The sequence below is a fragment of the Pteropus alecto genome, unplaced genomic scaffold (assembly GCF_000325575.1).
Source record: "Pteropus alecto unplaced genomic scaffold, ASM32557v1 scaffold81, whole genome shotgun sequence".
Lineage (NCBI taxonomy): Eukaryota > Metazoa > Chordata > Mammalia > Chiroptera > Pteropodidae > Pteropus > Pteropus alecto.
Window position 1 is genome coordinate 21088380 of NW_006433378.1, and position 20715 is coordinate 21109094.

A 20715-nucleotide genomic window follows, 5' to 3' on the forward strand; every position below is an offset into this window, starting at 1 on the left:
CGCGGCCAGGCCGGCGGCGGCCTGCGAGGGAAGTTTCCTGCCGGCCTGGGTGAGCGGCGTGCCCCGCGAGCGGCTGCGCGACTTCCAGCACCACAAGCGCGTGGGCAACTACCTCATCGGCAGCAGGAAGCTGGGCGAGGGCTCCTTCGCCAAGGTGCGCGAGGGGCTGCACGTGCTGACCGGAGAGAAGGTGAGCCGCCCGGGGCGCGGGTCCCTGGCCCCGGGCTTGGGGAATCGAGGCAGGAGGGCTGCGCGGACCCTGCAGAGAGCACTGCGCCGGGAGTCCCGCTGCGTAGTCCCGGCCCGGCGCCTCCCACGCCGCCTGCTTTTCTTCTTGGGTTGAAGGAGGGGTCGAGCCAAACGCCTGTGCGGGCCGTCGCAGCCGGGGTACCGGCCTTTCCCCAGGGGTGCTCTGGGGTCAGTTTCCCCTTGGGGGGTCTGGTTTACCCGCGAAGTCGCCCGCAGCCCTTTGGCTCTCGGAAGGGCGCCGCCTGGCGGACACCAGCGCAGGGGGTGGGGGGGCTTGGCTCTCCGGGCTAGTACCGAAGGAAGATGAGCAGAGTAGCAGCAACCCGGGCAGGAGTGCGTGGGCCCCTATGTTAAGGATGGGGGACAGGGACACTCCTCTCTAGCTGTGGCCTGGGGCAGCTACGGAAGTTTGTAATGCTCGCAGGAGAGTTTTCATCTCGCCCTCTTCTCTCTCCCTACGCCTCTCCATTCTTCCCTGGGTGGAAGCTGCAGCAAGGACCCTGCTCTGGCAGGTACAGACTACACACTGATACTCCAGACTTCAGAGGTTGGGAGATGCCTTCTTATATTTCTGGAAGAGGGGAAAGCCAAAGAAGACACCCGGGGCCCCCTCAGCCCAGGCCCAGAGGGGCACTGTCTCCAGCCTTGGGAGAAGTTAGAAGTTAGTTGTGAACCTTTGCCAGGCCCGGCCCAGGTACATCTAAGTTGTAACTCAGATCTGTGCGAAGAAACCCAAGATATGATGACTTACTTTTGGGGTGAGTGGCCCGGGCACTGGGTCACCCCAAGCGGTGAGGCTGAACCAGCCTGGGAGTTACCTCAAGGTTGGAGCCACTTCGGCCCCAAGCTCATGGTCATCTCAGACTCTAGGCTTCCCCCAGGCTGGGGATCGCTCAGCATTGGCTGGGACGTAGCCCCTTTTCCCCTGTTCGTGGCCCGTTGCCCAGGGAGACATCGGGGGGTATGGGAGGGGCAGGGATGCTTCCTGCTTCCTACCGTCCCTTCCGCCTGCTGACCTGGGGTTCTCTGCCCAGCCCGAACTCCCGGGATTACCTTGCTGTGGGACCTGGGACTCCTGTCCCCAGTGTCGCCTGGCTTCGGTTTCCCTCCCGCGTTCCCCACTGTGTCTTGGAGCACCTTGCATTTGACTGCAGGTCTCCATCACCCTTGTTATTTGTCCTTGGTCCCTACGGAAGCTCTGTGTGGGACGCCCCTTTGTTTTGGGTATGTGGGGTTTGAGTAGCTTAAAAAGTGCCCTTTGCTTGAATTTCTATGCAAAAAAGGGAGTGTTCAGGCTGAACTCACTGGATTGAATAACACTTCAAAGAAGACAAAAACAGCCCAAAAAACTCCAGACCTCATTTTAGTCCAGAGAGAGTCCGCGTATTTTAACCGGTTGGTTCTCAGCAGGCCGGCGACTTCCACATCCCGTCAGGGCGCAGCTTCCTAATTACGGCGCGCTCCCTTCTCCGTCCCTGTTTAATTCATGTTGGCACGGGTGGTAGCGCTTTATTTTCATTCCAAACATATAGGACTCAGTCTGGTTGTGTATGTTTCCTCTTGAAACTTAGCAAAGAGAGACGAGGCTTTATGCTGACAGCATAATGGCCAACATTACAAGCACGTTTATCTCGCCTGCCCTGCCGCTAGGCGTCTACTGGCTTCTCTCCACTTTCCCGTTCTGGTCGGTGTCGTGACTCCCGCCCCGCCGTGCATTTTTGCTTCATAACATCAGGCTATTAGCTTTGGCCGAACTGAGCGAGGTCGCACTCAAAGCTCAGTAAGCGTCGCGTTCCCCTCCCCCACCCCACCCTCATCCCCTCTTGGTTTCTGGAGCTCTGTGCTAGGCCCACAGGGCACACTGGAATGTGGGAGCTCCTGCCCAAATGGGGTCCAAATGCAGAACTCCCCTGCTCCCCTACCTGCTCATGCCTTCTCTCACCTTACCTTTTTCAAATAATGAATCTCACTTCCTCTTAGCAAGGGAAGAATGGTTAATTGGGGTTAAATTACTGTGATGGACTAGTTGGTTGGATCTGGTTAAGGACAGTCGTTCTTAGGGTGGAGGAGGTCGGAGGAGGTCGGAGGAGGTTTTTCTGATGTTCTCTTCTCCAGCCTCCAGCATCATGAGAAATCTGGATTTCAGTTCCCTAATTGCCAGCTTTAAAGAAACAATGGGCGTCATTCATTGCTTTTATCTCCCAAATCCAGCACCTTTAGTGCTTAACTAATAGAATTGGGTTTTGGCAGATGGAGAGATTAAAGAGTGTGTGTGTGTGTGTGTGTGTGTGTGCGCGCGCGTGTGTGTGTGTGTGTGTGTGTGTGTGTGTGTGTGTGTCTGCCTGGGAAAGATTGCTGAGCTCCTGAGTCCCCATCCCCACTCATGTTCTGGATATTTTCTTACTAAGGCCAAAACAAAGGTGAAGTCAGCCTCACGCTACTTGCTTGCAGCCTTGTGATCTCTTGAAAAGGTGAGCTATTAAGAGGGTTTTCCCTGGAGAAGAGATACTCATGTGAGCTAAGCCAGGGGAGACTTCGAGGTGACAGAACCTCGAGGAAGGGAAACGAAGCATCCCCCACCGGGAGCCATGCGAGTGGCCCAGGAAGGCCCCTCCCCCAGACACCTTCTGCATAAAGCACTTCGCTTTTCTCCTTTTTAAAAAGACACAGACCACAGCGGGAGGGGAGTTAAGTCATGAGCACTGTAGGAAGAAATAGATTTATGCCTTTGTGCCACCCCAAGTGGAAGGATCCAGGGCAGCAAGTGGTGGGGAATCAGTTCTTGAAAAAGCTGGAAGAAGGAATGGAAAAAGGGAACAAAGTGGGGTACCCACATTTGGTCTGATTCCCAGTTGCAGTCTCAAACTATGCACTTTGTTTTGGGTAATTTATGCCAAAAAATTCAGAGTACTGCTGGTGCGTGCGTGCGTGTGTGCGTGTTGCCTTTTAACTTGGTGCATATTTCCAAAAAGATTTGGGTGAAATCCTCCATGGCTTGCTGGGAATTACTGTCTGAGTCCAGATGACAAACAACCACTTTTTCTGACTTTCATTTCAGGCTTCGGTCTTATCTTATCAAGAGGCTTCTTTTCCCACCACAGCCTACATGACAGTATTTTGCCTGCCTTTCCTCTGAAGTTGTTTGTTTGAAAGTCATTTGAATCTAGATGGCCCTTTTACTGCTCAACTTTGGGCGAGACCTAATTTTGTCCTCTTTAGCTCTCAGTTGAAGCAGTCTCTGTGAATATGGCTTTAAAAATAAATAAGCCACTTGGCCATGTGACACTCTTAATTGGTACCTTCTCAGTCAGGGCTGACTGTCTTTGATGAAACCTAACTTGATGACTGGAGGAGGAAAAATGATCAGAAAATCAGATTTTGAGAACTATTCTCTGTGGCTTTCAGACAAAGAGCAAAGTTGCTGAGCAGAAGTAACCAGTGATGATGACTGCAAGACCCATAGAGATTGTGCTTGCTGTCCCTGACATTGACCTCTGAAATGCATCGTCTCTAGCTCATCAGTACATTAAAAAAAATTGATAAAAATATAGTTGAAAGGCTCATGGAGAAAAGCATAGGTATATCTAAGGTCTAGAGCTGGTTTCCTAGGCTGCAAAAAGGGGAAAGGAGTTGATGCCACAGTCACCTTCTTCAATGATTAAGTCTAAGATACAAAGTTGGGTACATATCATGATTGGTTAAGATGTTTAAATAGCACGTTCTAACCTTTGGTTAAAAAAATAAGCCTGTTTATTACTTTCATTGGAGCTATTTTTGGGCTAAAAATAAAAATTGCCTGCTTAGTAAGTTGCCAATAATTATGCCTTGAGCACGATTGCCAGATACCTGGAGTGAAGGAGTTACTAAAAATACAACTTACTATGTTTTGCAGAGCAGGAAATATGACTAATTTTAAAGGTGGCCTTTTGGCAGATCTGTTTTTAGCAAGTATTTCTGAAACAAACAGGTGCTAAATCCTGGGGTTTTTTTTGTTTTTTTTTTTTTTTAAGTGCTAGAAATTCAGGGGTAATAGCTCTGAGGAACAAGAAATGCTTAGAGAACTGGAAACTCCTATTAATCCTCAGCAGGGATTTCTTGGCAAAAAGGAGGCGTTTGGCCCAAGCACCTGCTCAGTGTGTCGTGTGTGACAAGGCAGTACCTATAATTTCCGAGATTGCATGCTTCAGTGTTGGGTGCAGTCTTTTTGAACTTTTTGCCTTGCCTCATCTTTTTGAAGTACTTGCGCACGATGGAAATTGGCACGTAGGGCTCTGCTGTTAGTGTTCATTGATATCCAGGCTCCACGGACTTCAAAGGGTGCTTTGAGTCGGCACAACAGGGCTGAATGGTACCCATGGAGAGGAGTACAACCTGAAATTTTCTCTGCAGGTGTTGAGTCACCAGCACAGGCGGAGTTCGGGAACAGTGTTCTGCACGCTGCTGGCTGTTCTAAGTGCAGCGTGGAAGTCCTCCTCCCCCACGGTCATCCTCCCAGCAGGTGTGGAGAGTGGCAGCTGTGCCTGCCCGAGGAGATGGGCAGGCTGGGCGTCCTCTGTGGGAAGGTGGCTTGGGCATGAAGTGTCATTTACCTTAAGGTAGACACTCTGTCTTGATTGTTCATGGTAACTGAGCGACTTGCTTTCTTAGCTAATTGAAACCCATAGATCATCCCTGAGCCTTATTTTAGCAAACTGGTGAAAACCCTTCGTCTGGACACTTTCAAGTGCGGACCTGAACTGAATTTCACATTCTCTGCTGGGGTCCTGCTGGCTGGCTGGTAAGATGACCAGTGGAAAAAGATGAACCATAGGGGCTGAGTACTCCCCGAGTAGGCTGATAATGATACCTTTACAAGGTAGAGAGAGCTGTTGTTGCTCCTGTATTGTAAATACCAGCTCAGTGGTGTCGTGTTTTGTGGTTTATTCAAGGTCCTCCATGCATTTTCTCATTAGATGCTTGCAGCAACCCTGCGCAGTGACTAAGCGAGGAATGCCTTGAGTCGATTTCCCCTCTGACTTTCTCTATTGTTAGGGCTGCTGTAACGGTAACCACAAAACGGTGGCTTAAAACAACCGAAACTTATTCTTTCACATTTCCGAAATCCAGAAGTCCAAAACCAAAGTGTCAGCAGGGCCATGCTCCCTCTGAAGGCCCTAGGGGAGGATCCTTCCTGCCTCTTCCAGCTTCCTGTGCTTCCCCGCCATCCTTGGAGTTCCTTGGCTTATAGATGCGACACTCCAGTCTCCGCCTCTGTTGTCACATACCTTCTTCCCTCTGTGTGCCGCCTGTGTCTCCAGATCTCCCTCTCTTTCCTTATGAGGACACCTGTCATCGGATCTAGGCTTGACCCTAACCCAATATGACGGCATCTTAACTTGATGACATCTGCAAAGACCCCTTTCCAATAAAGTGACATTCACAGGTACCAGGGCTTAGGACTTCAACATGAATCTTTTTGTGGGACACAATTTGACCCATAACACCTTTTCTTAGATTGTTAGAATTGTGTTGCAAGTGATTTCCTGGTAAGTGGGCTTTGAGCGGGAGACAAAGGGGGCTTTAGGGAATGGACTCAGGACCAGTACTTCCGAAGAGAGGGCAGGGAAGGGGCGGAGCACAGAGGCCTCTGGCTCCAGTGCAGTATTAACTGAAGCTTCTGCCTGTGCTATGGTGAGCTCTGGAGCTGAGATGGCCCTTCAGAGGCGTCCAGTTTGGGGCCAGGGGACTGGGCCTTTATACTTCTGCGCAGACCTGTCATTGAATGGGGGCTGCCCTGGGCAGGCGGCATGGCCTTGGACACTTGCTGAGGGCAGTTCCTGGGGCGAGGTCACAGCTGAGAGCCAGCAGCGGTGACAGCCTGGGGAGGAAGTTCTTCAGCCCTGAAGTGAAACCTGGGCAGTGCGGCTTGGTGTCCACAGCTTTCTGAGAGAGGCAGGACCAGGGCTGAGGGAATGTTAACTTGAGTCCTCGCCAGCTCCGCAGAGGAAGTGATGCTTCCCCGCCCTGACCTTGCCGACTCAGTTTGCGGTCTTTTTCAACCTGAAATCTACATTCGACCAGCGAATCTATGTTCTAAACACTCTTGGCGTCGAGGAAATGTTCTGGCCTCATGTTTCTCTTCACTTGGACTTCTCTCTGTTGGGTTTAGGGTACTTTTATGTGTTCTATGTGTTTCCTCTTTGATTTGGGGACGAATATTTGAGTGGACAAAAAGTCTGTTTGGGTCAGAGCCATCTCTTAAAAACCACTTTCCCTCTCCGCCAGCTCTGTTCTATCTAGCTAGGTGATTGTAATTACTGAGTTCTTTTTTGTTTTTAATCATTTTTGTTTATTTTAAAGATCCATTTGGTTAAGTGTGGTGTAGTTAATATAAACACATGGTCCGAAATTCAAAGGTTTCAAGGGGGTATGAGGTGAGAGGTAATTCTGCCTCTTCCCTTTGTGCTTCGGGGGGTGTCCTCAGCTTCTGGTTTCCTGTGTACCCTCCCTGAGCTACTCCATGTGCACGCAAGCGTGTGTACATATGCGTAAATGTATAGATACAGAAAGATGTATTTTTACACTGTGCATGCTGTTCAATGTCTAACTTTTTTCACTCAGCAATATGTCTTGAACATCCTTGCCCAAAACGACGACAGGATTGCCTTATTCCTTTTAATTACTGCAGAGTGTTCATTGTATGGCAGTACCATATTTACTTAACCAATCCTTGTTGGTTAAGTCATTGGACATTACTTAAAGAATTAAAGACAATTAAAGAATGGACTTTTAGGTTGTATGCAATTTTCTATTATTCCCAAACCGTGCCACAGTAAATATCTGTGCCTATTTGTCATTTCATAAATGTTTCTATTATATCTGAGCGATAAATCCCTTGTCTTAGGTGAAGGGGTCTGACTGTCTCAGCTATTGATAAATATTGCCAAATTTTGTTTTCCATAGAGGCTTTCTCAGTTTATACTCACATGAACCTGGTGTGGGAGTATCTTTTCACATCTTTGTCCATACAAGGTACTCTTAAACTTTTTGATCTTTGCCCACCTAGTAGATTAAACATGGAATCTTATTGTATTTACAGTTTATCTTATTTATAAGTGAGTTGAGCCTATTTTCATATGTCCAACAACAATTCACGTATTGTTTCTGTTAATTGTTCATGTCCGTTCACTATTTTTCCCTTGGGCTTTTGGCCTTTTTCTTATTGATTCGTAGACACTCTTTGTATACTAAGGAATCAGCCCTCTGTCAGTGATACGTTTTCCAACCTCCTCTATCTTCCCTCCACTCCCCATTTATTCTCTGTCTTTGTGTCCTGGTGATACTTGCCATTGCAGAGGTCATTTCCCTGGGTTCCACTAACTAGAGAGGGACCATATATGAGCTTTGAGAGTCTATGAACCTCTGTAAATTGTATGTGAATAATTCTATTTCTGGGGAGAGAGTCCATGACTTTCATCAGATTCTAAAAAGAGTTGTTTATCCCCACATTACCCACCGCTGTTAGCTCTGCCGACCGATTGAGCTTTGTGCATTGTTGGGATGAGAATTAGGTTCACCTTGGTTTGTTAGCACCTGTGCTAATTGGGCTAAAGTTGCAGGATATACTCAGCCTAGGCAGACTGGACATACAACCATGACCTTGGACTACGATCCAAGGATACTTAATTTCTGCCCCCTGCCATGCCTGTGTCGCAGACACGGGGCATGTTGGAGTATAAATGGATCTTTGGAAAACCTTGACTCTTGCTAGGAAAACTCTGAATCTGTGTCCCCCCATCTGTTTACGTAAAGACAATATATGGTGGGTGATTGAGAAGAAAGAAAAAGTGGAATATTGAGGGAAATGGAAACCTTTTAAGGAGCAATGGTTGCCACTTGAATTGGACATAAAGTGCACTAAGTATAGGCACATGTGCAAACATATGCCTGGGGACCCTCTGGGATATTTTGTGTACCCAAGGAGCCGTCTGGACAGTGGCCCTGGCAGAGGGGACACGGGTTTGGAATCAGTGGTCAGCAGGGCCTTGCTCTGTTGATTCTCCCTACAATGCTCCTGTCCGCTGTCACTTTCTGTGCCTTCACCCTGTGCCGTCTTTCTTCAAGTGCCTCTCGTTACCTGTATTAGTTTTCTAGGGCCGCTCTATGTAACAAAGTGCCACAAACTTGGTGGCTTAAATAGCAGAGATTTATTGTCACATGGTTCTGGAGGATGGAAGTCTGAGATTAAGGTGTCAGCAGGGCTGGTTCATTCTGAGGGCTGAGAGGGCCCGTTCTAGACCTTTCTCCTTGGTTTGTAGAAAACTGTCTTCTTCCTGTGTTTCTTGTCATCGTCCCTCTATGTGTGTCTGTCTCTGTATCTGTATTTCCTTTTTTATGAGGACACCAGTCATATTAGATTCAGGCCCACCCCGATGACATCGCTTCCCCTTGATTCCTTCTATAAGTCCATTATTAGTTGTATTTGGACGTGTCTCCAAATAGAGGTCATATAAGGCCACATTTTGAGGTACTGCAGGTTAGAACTTGCTAGTACCTGAATGTTTGTGTTCCCCCAAAATTTATATGTTGAAACTTAACCCACAACTTGAGGTGGGGCCTTTGGGAGGTGATTAAGCCATGAGGGCAGAGAACCTCATGAGTAGGATTAGTGGTCTTATACAAGAGACCCCAGAAAGCTCCCTTGCCCCTTGTGAGGACACAGCAAGAAGGTGGCTGTCTGTGAACCAGGAAGAGAACTCTCACCAGACAGCAAATCTGTCGCTGCCGTGATTTTGGACTTCCTGCCTTCAGAACTGTGAGAAATAAATCTCTGTTGTTTATAAGCCACTTAGTCTATGCTATTTTGTTATAGCAGCCTAAATGGTCTAAGGCAAGACTTAAACATATGAATTGGGTGGGTGGGGGGGACACAATTCAGCTCATAATACCACCTGACCCCATGGTCTTTATTTACGTGTTGATGTGTTTATTGTTCGTTTCCCCACTGGACTGTAAGCCGTGTGAGGAGGGGATCACTGTTCTCTCCCGGGTGCCTGGAATAGGACCTGAAACAGAGATGATGTTCAGTAAACACCTTTTCAGTGGATCATAGGATGCTTTGATCTTCTCTGGACATGATGACAGATTCCGGATGACGGCGTCCGAGTTGGCAGGGAACGGTTCTGGAAGCGCTGTCTCTCTCACCCCTTGCAGCTCTTGGGTGCACCTGTGCGGGCGATGAGACTGAACAGGTTGTCCCTCGGGCGCTCTCTGGGAAAAATCCAGCCCCAGAACAGCTGTGCCTTCTGCAGGGACTTGTTAAGGAAGGCACCTAGGTATCAGGGTGACAGGTGACCAGCCAGAAGCAGAAAAATATTTTGCCATGTCATGGGACTTTTAATGGACCCTCAGCTCTTTCCTGGAAAAAAAAAAAAAAAAAGTACCAACAGTGCAACAGATGGGCGATGCTATTATTTGCAAACATACATTTTTGGGATGTTTCCCATGGAGATATATGGAGGTTTGGATCTGTCTCTTTGACTATAATTTTTTTTTTTATAAATTTGTCAGTCTCTGAAGCCAAATTGCTGCCAAAACATTTTATAATCCTGCTTGCTTCTTTTGCCCATTCTCTGAGCCATTTGACTCATTCTCATCTCCCACCCTGCGTTACTTCTGCCATTTTTTTTTATCCCCTATTGAATTCTTGTCTTACATCCCATCCCACCCCTTGGCTTTGGGTAAGGCGTCTGGTTGTTTTTCTGCCTCTGCTCAGACACTCTTGTTCCATGAAGCTCCTCTCTTGGTCACTACCTGTTCTTTGTCGGAGCTCTGTGATAGCACACGGGAGAGTGGCCAGCAGTGCTGGCTGCCCGCTGAGCACCGAGTGTGGTCTGAGGGTCTAAGGAAGGGGAAGATGTAGCAGCTGCGCTTGAGAAGTCTTACAATCGCTGTGTAGAGATGCTGGGCTGAAGCTCAGACGCCTAGCAATTCCTCTGTCTACCTGGAGCAGAAGAGGGATTTCACGACCTCCAAATCTCAAATACCTATGGGAAAGAACTGAATGCCGCTCTTTGCTTTGCCCACGAGGGTGTAATACTGATAATGATAATTAACATTGATAGCTCTCTTACTATCTGCTTGGCTCTGTCCTAGATGCTTTGCTGCATAATATAATTTATTCCTTACAGTGGCCTTTTGTGGTGGGTACCGTTGTTCCCATTTTGCAGATTAGGGGGACCAGCTGTCCTGGTGTATCCAGGACTCTCTCAAGTTTAGCACGGAAAGTCCTCCATTTGGGGAAACTTCTCAGATAATGGTAAAACCAGATTGGCCCAAGAAAACATTTCATCAGAGTGTTTGGAATTTCACTGAGGGTTTTCCAATAAAGATATGAATGAGCAGCGAGTCAGGCCATGAATCAGCAAGGAACAAACCACAGTCCAAAGCCTCAGGCATAAGTGGGGTGCTTGTGGCCGATAACTCTCCACACGTGGTCTCGGGCAGTGACCGGTGCGTCTCCCACCGCTTTGCTCCACCATGCTAGGTTCACAGGGCACTCACAGTCTCTAAGTGTGGTCAGCGGTATTGCTCGGCCAGCTTTTACAAGTTCGCTATGAACTGAGGAGCGTGAACCTTGTGTGTGTGTGTGTGTGTGTGTGTGTGTCTGTCTGTCTGTCTGTCTGTCTGTCTGTCTGTCTGTCTGTGTCTGTGTCTGTGTCTGTACCATCCACACATAACTGTATATATGTATTTGCACTCCACCCTTGACTGGCCCCTTAACTCAAGGATTATGGGCACTGACTCCGTGCAGTCGAAAATCCACGTATAATTTTTGATTCTCCCCAAAACTTAACTACCGTTGGCTCTTCATATCTGCAGGTTTCACAGCCACAGATTCAACCAACTGCTGATCCAGAAGAGTGATTTTGGTCTGTGGTTGGGAATTCGAAGATGCAGAAGGCTGATTGTGCTAACAGCCCACTGTTGACCGGAAGCCTTACCGATAGCGTAAATATTCACTTAACACATAGTTTGTATGTTACATGTGTCATATACTGTATCCTTGCAACAAAGTTAGCTACAGAGAAGAAAATGTTATTAAGAAAATCATAAGGAAGAGAAAATACAGTTACCGTATTTATTGTAAAAAATCTGTGTACAAGTATACCCATGTAGTTCCAGCCCGTGTTGTTGAAGGGTTAACTGTATATGTATATACACAAATGTATGTGTGTGTGGATATATATACTATTACATGTAAATCATGATATTATACTACATATAAATATAAACAAATAACTTTTGGTAGCAGATTTTCTTAGCGAAGGGAGCAGCAGGGACGTGACTGGTAGCTATTTTGAGTAGTTCTGGTCAGCACTCAGTCTTAATTTCAGTACCTTTCTTTTGCACTGGAGAGAGAAAAATCTCTAGGAGGGGAGAGCATTTGGAATCATATGGTGACACCGCAAGTGCATGTCTTATGTAGCACACCCAACGGTCCCCTGGAGTCTCCTCTTCAAACCACCCTCCTGCAAGAATGAACACAGGTTACTAATTACAAACAAAACGGAGCACCTATGCCTTTGCCATGTTTATAATGCACACTATCTGGAGCTAGACCAGCTTTTCCAAGCTCTCTTTGGGCTGAGAAGGGGCATCATCAGAGGCAAATGGAATGAGGAAGTGCTCAGGTGAAAAGGAATCTTAGGGAAAGTTGGCCATGGAATCATGGATCCGAATATTCTAGCATTTTATCGGAGCTCTGTCTTAGTGGAACCAAATGGATAAAGATAAGTGTTATCACTTACGTAATCTGGTTTTTAGTTGGAATTACTGCCGCTCTGATGGAGAAGTCGGGCTTTCTCAGCGCATTCTTTATTTCAGGTTAAAAATTTAATTAGAGAAACGATGACTCAGTTCTCAGCTGAGCATTTACATTTAGTAATATGAATAAAAAACTTGTTTTGAAAACACATCTCCAGGTTTGTAAAGTGCCATTCCCACAGGATGACATTTTATTCTATTAAAAACTAACATTTGTGAGGAGTAGTTGCAATTTCAAGGCCAATTTGACGTAATGAAACTTGAATTTCCCTCTGGAGGGAATGTGCTATATGGCTATTGTACTTCCACCTAATTCATTACTCTGAGATGCTTTTTCCTGGACCAAGAAGAGCTTTTGATCATAGAGAGCCATTAAATTAAAGCACCGGAGAGTGTGTAGAGTAACAAATAGCTCCTTTTCAATGATAAGACTTAGAATAATGCCTTCTAGGTTCCAAAGGGTCATAGTTACTTAAAAATAGATACACATCATCTCATATAAGTATTTTTCTTAGGGTCAACTATAAATATTTTTAAAATAAAATTTTAAAGTATAAATATTTTATTTATTTAAATTATTTATTTTGAAGTATAAAGTATAAATACTGAAAAAAAAATTTAAGTATTTTTGACCAAGTATTTAGTGTTTCAAAATTCTTTAAACCACTTCAGTCACAGGTATATTCTAGAATATTTAAAGTTGTCGATCAATCAAAATAAATTCTGGGCTGATATTTGTTAATTGCCATGTATTTTTTCTTACATAGCTACTTACATGTATACTTTTCATTATTAACTCTGCCACTAATCACATTTCGTTATCTCCTCCCCTTCTGTTTTAGATACCTTAAAAAAATCACCCTTTTTCCTCTGATTAATTAAACATAATTTTTTTAAACCCTGGTTTCTTGTGGCAAATAAACAGAAACACAAAGAAGAAAATAAAAATTAACACTGCGATCACACAAAGCAGCAATGATCACTGAGCATTTAGGCGTTTGGAACATTTGATGCAGATGTGCATATACGTATTCCGCAGTGGTCCCGTAAATTTATAATGAAGCTGAAAGTTTCCTATCGCCTGGTGACTTGAAGCTGTCCTAACATCATAGCTCAATGCATTACTCAAGTTCATGGCGATGATGGTGTAATGAAACCAATTGCTCTGCCAGTCATATAAAAGTATAGCACAGATATGTATCGCGCGTCATACTGGATAATAATAATAAGCGACTATGTTACTGGTTTACGTATTTATTATATACTATTTATCCTACTCTTTCTACTTATGAAAAATGAAGTTTGCTGTAAAATAGTATGTCATGTTAGACCAGCAGCAGCCTCAGACATCTTGTGTTTACCATGTCTCTTGAGTGCATCATTTTCTCTTGTGCTTGATCTAATCTCATGTTATTTTGTGTAGTAATACGCTGTATAGGTTTGTAGCCCAGGAGCAATTGGCTATAGCATGGAGACTAGGTGTGTAGTAGGCCGTGTCATCTAAGGTTTCTGTGTGCTCTATGATGTTTGCACAATGACACATTGCTGAGAACGTGTCTTCATTGTTAAGCAGTGTGTAGCTATAGTTGATTTTTTCCTCTTTTTCTTTTTAAGTTGCACTTCAGAAAGATATCAAATGACACAATAGTGTATAGAAGTAACTTTTTAAAAGCGCGATTTTATAATTGGTAGGGTTAATCATAATATATGTACTTGATTGAAAATTTGTTTCTTCTTTTGTTGCTTTTAGGTTTATATCCCACATATAAGTGATATCATGTGGTTTTCAACTTTTTCTGACTGGCTTATTTCACTTAGCATGATTATCTCGAGGTCCACCCATGTCGCAAATGGCAGTATTTCATCTCTTCTTATGGCTGAGTAATATTCCGTTGTATTTATGTACCACAGCTTCTTTAGCCAATCATCTATCGTAGGACACTTCAGTTGCTTCCATGTCCTGGCTACCGTGAATAATGCTGCTCAGTGTGCAAATATCTTTTCTTTTGACTATTACTAGTGATTTTCCTCCATTATTCTCCTTTGTGTTTTATTGATTTATATAAACTCTTCACCTGTTGAGACTATTAGCCTTTTATCTTTGTGATGTTGCAAATATTTTCTCCCAGTTGGTCATTTGCCTTTTGATTCATTTTTCTGTCTGTCTCTCTCTTTTTTTTTTGGAGGGGCACATAGAAGTTTTATATTTTGTCTAGTCAAACCAATTAGTCTTTTTTTCTTTGGTTTTATTTTTTAGACTTAAGTAAACTATAGAGTTTGTTTTTGATTTTGCTTTATAATTATCAGTGAGTCTTGACAACATTTCATTGTTGTCTGCAGGAATATCTTTGTGTTTGGTAAGGATTTTCGACTGCATTTTCTAACTTGTTACATAATGATTTAACCTAATGGTGTCATGTACTTAAAGCACAGGCTTGGATTCCTATCTCCTTTCTGCTACTTAGTAGCTGTTTGATCATCTGCAGGGTATTCAAATGCTTTAAACTTCAGTTTCTGTATCTGTGAAATGATGATAATAATACCTTATGGGAATTCAATGGGAATTTGATTAAATATATATGCGCGTATTAAAAATATATAATATAAATATACATATATTCATACATGTTTGTGTATATATGTATAAAGCACATAGCCTGAAAATATATTTAATATTATGTTAGTGAACAAATAGCATTTGGTAATAAATTCTCTTCTATTCGGCTCTTGTATTTATATTTAACCCTTAAAAGTATGTTAATTAGGCTCTTCCAGATAGCAAGAAACAGATAGCCACTCAGTTTATCATGGATGGTGGAGTTTTATTTTACGGATAAAGGGGAGGTGAGGAAGACGCTTATGGTTGTACTTCTGACTTGTGTAGTCAACATCCCCTAAGGGCTGGAAGGCCACTCAGGACACCCCAGGGGGTCTAGATGTCTGCGTTCTTCAAATTCCATTTCCCTCCTCTCTGCCTCTGCCAGCAGCTTCCAGCAGCTTCTGTGGCTCCTAGAGACTATTCCTCTGTCTAGGGCTTCTCACTATTGCTGGCTTCTCTGCCTCCTGGTATTTACTTTCTGCTTTCTCTAGATATTACTGGGTTCCTTTCCATTTCTTGGATTGTTGACATAGTGCTAGGAAGGTATCATCGAATCCTTATTGGCTTCATCTTCTTGTCATCTTCTTGGCACTGAGCATCCTTTAACGGTAGAAAATTATTTTAACAGTGGAAGAAAGAGTAAATCAATAGATGATTCCCCACTAGTTACCAGACTGGTATGGTGTGGAAAAATTTATTGGACAACTTAATTCCCTATATTTTGGGTTGATAGCCAATACTTTTCTCAACATGCAACAAAACATTTTTCTTTCCTTAGGGGTTATGATTCCTTATGCATTTGTTAACTGGCCCTTTGCTAGAAGTCCCATTATTTTCGAAGTGATCTAAGATCTCTTTAGGTTCTAGGATTGGGTTGAGAATTTCGTCTCGGATCGTTACTGGCCAAAGTTCTGTGTTTCCACTTGTCATAGTGCCCCTCCCATCTTCCCAAAGGCTCCTTTATTCTTATACCTTCTCAGCTACATTTGGCTGCCAGGCATCCTATGATGTGAGAATAGAATATTGATTGTTTCCTGTTGCCTTTGGGACAGGGCTGCTTCTTGAATTAGAGCTAATTTTGGAGTTCAAAGTATTAAATGTCAAATTTTGAAGACAGCATGTCTAAGATCTCTTTGTACAGACGAGAAGGTCATCTGAGGCCCAGGGGTAGGGAAGGGGAATAAAGAAAGTAGCTGATGCCTTCTCCCACTTCCAAATTATTCCCTCTACACTGATGGAAAACTCATTTTTCTAACATCCCTTTTAAAAAATTTATTTCTTAATCTAAAGCCATTTGCTAGCTGTACTGTGAGGTCAGAATGCTCACTGCTGGAGAAATTTCCCAGTTGTAACCAGTTTAAAAAAATAAAAGCATTACCTTTACTTGGCCATTGGCGATGATCATGTGTTTCTTCCTTCAAACATTTGATTGTCTTCTTAATGCAGAGCTGCTGGTAGGGGCTTCTGTACAAATTAGAAAGAGGCACCTAGAAATTCTGTACAAATTAGAAAAAGCCATTTCCTTTGAATAGACCAGTTGGAAAACTGTGCCCCTTGTGAGTGGTGGCAGCTCCGTGGTGCATGGTTTGGCAAGCAGACGGCATTTCAGGAGGGATATCTTCCCTTTGCTCCAGGGTGCACAGGTCGGCAAGCCACGTGGATCTGGGTTTCTGTCCCAAACGGCCCCCTCTGGCTGATATCTTTGTGTGAACTACCAAATGCACTGTGAATAGGGACCAGAATCAGATCTGCCCTCAAAGAAACCTGGGTCTTAGAGTCAGAACCGAGCCACAAACACAGAATTCTTGGCATTACGGCGAAACTGTTTCCTAAAAGAGCGACAGATTACGTGTCCTAGGGCTTTAAAGGATCTCAAGAAAAACTGCAGAATGGGGCCTGGTTCCCCTCTGGGAAAGTCCACTTCTTTGCTTTGCTCTATAAGAGAAAGACGACAAGATGAAGAATGTGGGTGAGAGAGAAATTCAGTTGTTTGTGTCACTCACTGCCCAGGAGACACAAGACAGCTAGCATATGTCACAACTAGGGTTTGGGGGAAACGCCCTTCACTGGAGCCTCAAGACCTGTGAGCCTCCTGTCTCCTGAGTCATCATTCATCCTGATGGAGGGGCCCAGGGCTCAGACTTCCTGTGTGTTAAAAGCCTCAGCAACGGTTCAATCAGGGTCCCACTGACCACACTCTACAAGTTCGAAGAGCGAAATCCGCCCGAAGTGCTGATTGCTCGTCAGCCCCCTCTGCACATTTTCTTCCTTGCCTGGGTAAAGAGTGTGACAGCTTAATAAGGGGCTGGTGACAATTACATGCAAGTAGAGAGAATGAAAAGCAAGAGCCTTTGAACCGAGCCCCCTCCCCGCCACCCAAAGGGACCTGATGGTTTTGGGTTTCTCTGCGTGTAAGTTGAGAGGCTCATCCATCTCGGTGTGACAGAGGAAAATTTCAGCATTAGGAAAGTAACTTCTGATTGATCACAAACAGCTGGGTGGGCCGTGCCTCACTGGTGCCCAGCAGAAGCAACCTTTTAGATAGAGCTGCTCGGAGCAGCTCTGCCTCTGAAACGGTTTATAAGCTGTGCTTAGTGCTTTGTGTGGTTGTTGAGCCGCTGGCGTCCTGAGCATCATTTAGGGTGTTTTTTAGTGGTTTGAAAGTGTTTTAGGGTATATCCTCTCCCCCCTCCAATTCCTATGTCAGCGTCTTAACCCCCAGTACTCAGGGTGACTGTATGTGGAGATGGGGCCATTAAAGAGGTAATTATGGTAAATGAGGTTATTAGGGTGGGCCCTAATCCAATCTGACTGTGTCTTTATAAGAAGAGATTAGGACACAATGCACTAAGGGAGACCAGTGAGCACCCAGTGAGAAGACTATAAGCCAAAGAGAGCAGCCTCAGGGGAAACCTAAGCCACTGACACCTTCATCTTGAACTTCCAGCCTCTAGAGCTGTGAGAGAATAAATTTTGTTGTTTAAGTCTATGGTATCTTCTTATGGCTGCCCTAGTAAAAGAATATAGCGTTTATGTATCTGAATGGGCCGCGTCCGGGAGGGGAGGGCCAGCCTCAGGCGTCATGCCGGGAGACTGCGGTGGGTTATTGAGACGACTTTCTGCAGGAGCCCTCCGGCTTTGGCTAACTTTTTTCCCTCTCACACGCTTTGCTTCTCCGACTTTCGTTCTGTAGCGAATCACCTGTGCAGACACTGCCAGAGCTGGGAAAGAGCCCCCTCCCTCCGCAAGGAGACTGCTGGAGATTGCTGTCGTCGCCCATCGAGCTCCTGATTTGTTTTCGTTACAGGCTGTTTGATTCCGTGTGGGAATAACAGAATCAGTCAATCGATCGATCGATCAATCAATCACATTTAAAAGCCCCTCTTTAGTTCCGGCAGTGATTTATATTTTTCTTGTATATTTATTTCTACAGCCTTCAGGGAGAATAAGGTGTTTTCAATTTCTACTAGAATTTCCTAAGGGACAAATTCAGGTATATGAAATTATAAATGGTGTCTACAAAGGTACTTATATTTTGTTTGTTTGAAGGATACTGCTCTGGGGCTTATGCATAATTTGCATATGATTCGTGTGAACCCAAATGGCTGTTCTCTGTACCTCTTACAATGCCAAGAGCATTTTGTCACGTGTCTTCATTTGCCAGGTCTGCTATCACAGAACCATAGAATCCGGTGGCTTTAAACAATAGATATTTACTGTTTCACAGTTTCGGAAGCTGGAAGTCTAAATCAAGGTGTCGGCGGGGTTGATTCCCTCTGCAGCTGCGAGGAAACGGTCCGGGCCCCTCTCCCAGCTTCTGGCGGCCTCAGGCGTTCCTTGGCTTATAGATGGCGTCTGCCTGCGTCTTCGCATTATCTTCCCTCCATCTTTGCATTGTCTTCCCTCTATGTGTGTTTGTCTCTGTCCAAATTTCTCCTAATAAGGACACAGCCAACTCACCCTAATGACTTTATCTCAACTTGATTATCTGCAAAGACCCTGTTTTCAAATAAGGTCACATTCATGGGTACTAGGAGTCAGGACTTGAGCATCTTTTTTGGGGACACAGTTTGACCCACGACATCATGCGAAAACTTTTCTCCTCCTTATCTTGTCTCGCTCACTAGCCCTGAAAAGGCCTTTGGACCCTCAAAGCAAAGAGTAAGAGATAGGCAGGGTCAGGGGGACAGAGAAGCAGAGGGAGAGCTGGGACCTGGGCATTGATAGCCCTTGGGCTTTAGGTAGACGGTGCTGCCTGGACCTTAGTGGAGCTTTGTCCTCCCTGTTCCCCATGGTCTAGCTATCTGAGGTACTCAGCCTGCTCCCACTCTCCCCCCACCCCGCCCCCAGGATGCTGGTCACTGTTAGCTTAGGGCTCATAGTGGAGTGACAGTTAATTTGGGGAGAGAAACAAGGGGGACATGTTGTGGAAAGGCAGGTGGTTGTTCCAGAGAAGGCACGAGACCCTGGTCACAGATCTGAGCTTTGAGCCCCCCGAGGCGGGCTGGCTTCCGTGGGAAGGCAAAGAGGTGAGCAGCACAGGGCAGAATTTCTCAGCTTTATTGTTCACCCGCATGCCCCCAGAGTGATTCCCCACCTGGCAAAACCATTTTATTTTTCATGGTTATCATCAGGACAAGGTTTATGTTATTATGTGGTTGAATTAGGGCAAAAGGAAGTGTATTGAACATGCGTTTTGCGAGCTCTCTTTTCTTCTGGACTCTGGGGGCCTGTCCTCTGTCTCTTTGTCAGCCCTGTGAAGAGGCCCAGTGTTGAACTTTGCTGTGAGGAGGGGTGGGCCCAGGGGTGAGCGTGGGGGTGGAGGTAGAGGCTAACGGAAGTGTGAAGAGAGGCTGATAAATGTCCCACTAGCCCTGTGTGAAGCAACAAGTTCCAGAAGTTTGAGAGAAAGGACAGTTTCTGCCCATACTAAAAGAGAGGGATTTGAAAGGGAAGCCTTTCATATCCACAAAGCATCCAATCGGTATGCCTAAAAAGCTGTTAGGGGCCTTCTGAGGAAGACCATTTGGGAAGTTAGTCTCCTTTACGGTTTAAGGTTCCAAATGTTTATAATGTATGTTAGCATGGAAACGATTTCAATGATAGAAGTTGTTCTTAAGTTATCTCTTCCCCACTGTCTGGAGATACGTGAGTGTAATGGGGAAGAGCCTGCTCTGCACTTGCTGCTCTGGAGAAGGTGATTTTAAAGCCGGTGTGGATTTCCCCCTGAACCAACCTAACCCAGGTCTTCTGTTTTCAAATTCTGTATTCGTTTCCTGGGCCTGCCTTATCAAAGTGCCACAATGAAGTGGGTTAAAAAACAACAGAAACTCGTTGTCTCACTGGAAGTCTGAAATCAAGGTGTCGGCAGGGCCGTGCTCCCTGCGAAACCTGCCGTGGGACCCTCCCTTGCCTCTCTCTGGCCTCGGGTGGGTTGCCAGCATGCAGTCTTGGATGTTTCTAGGCTTGAAGCTACATCACTCCGACCTCTGCCTCTTTCATAGGCCTTCTCCCTGTGTGTCTTCTCCTCTTCTTGTAAGGACACCAGCCCTATCAGGTTAGGGACCCTTCCTACCTCCTGGATGACCTCATCTCGCCGGAACTAATGACGTCTGCCCTGACCCTATTTCCAGATTAGGACCCATTCTGAGGTCCTGAGGGTTAGGACTTCAGCATACCTTTTTGAGAGGGCACAGCTCGACCCCTAACACATTGCATGCCTCATTCACTGCCCCCCCCCACCCACTATGTCGCCCAGTTCCCCTCTTTGTCCTTCCCGACCGTTCCTGCTCGATGTCATCTCATTTGCTCAGCTCCCGTGGGGTTTTTCCGCAGCCCCTGGGACTTCCACCTCTGAGTTGCTTTTTGATTTTTATCTCCTGCCGAGCAGTCCCTTTGCCACGTTTTGCTTTCGTTCTCATTAATTTCCCTCATTCCCAATTTCTCACGGCCGTCATTCTCCTAAACCTTCTAGAAACGCACTCTAATCATGCTGCAGCCCAGCTGAAAAAGACCCCTGATTGGTCGGTTCCCTTAGTACCTACGGAGACAATTCCAAATTC

The 20715-nt window shown here is 45.5% G+C and overlaps 1 protein-coding gene across 1 annotated transcript in view; it reads left to right on the forward strand.

Moving 5' to 3' along the window:
- HUNK (hormonally up-regulated Neu-associated kinase) overlaps window positions 1-20715 on the forward strand; it is a 103413-nt gene that overhangs the window by 3779 nt on the left and 78919 nt on the right. Inside the window, exon 3 of the mRNA XM_006908267.2 lies at window positions 1-190. Within this exon, the coding sequence (XP_006908329.2) occupies window positions 1-190 (190 nt within the window). The remainder of the gene's footprint in view (window positions 191-20715) is intronic.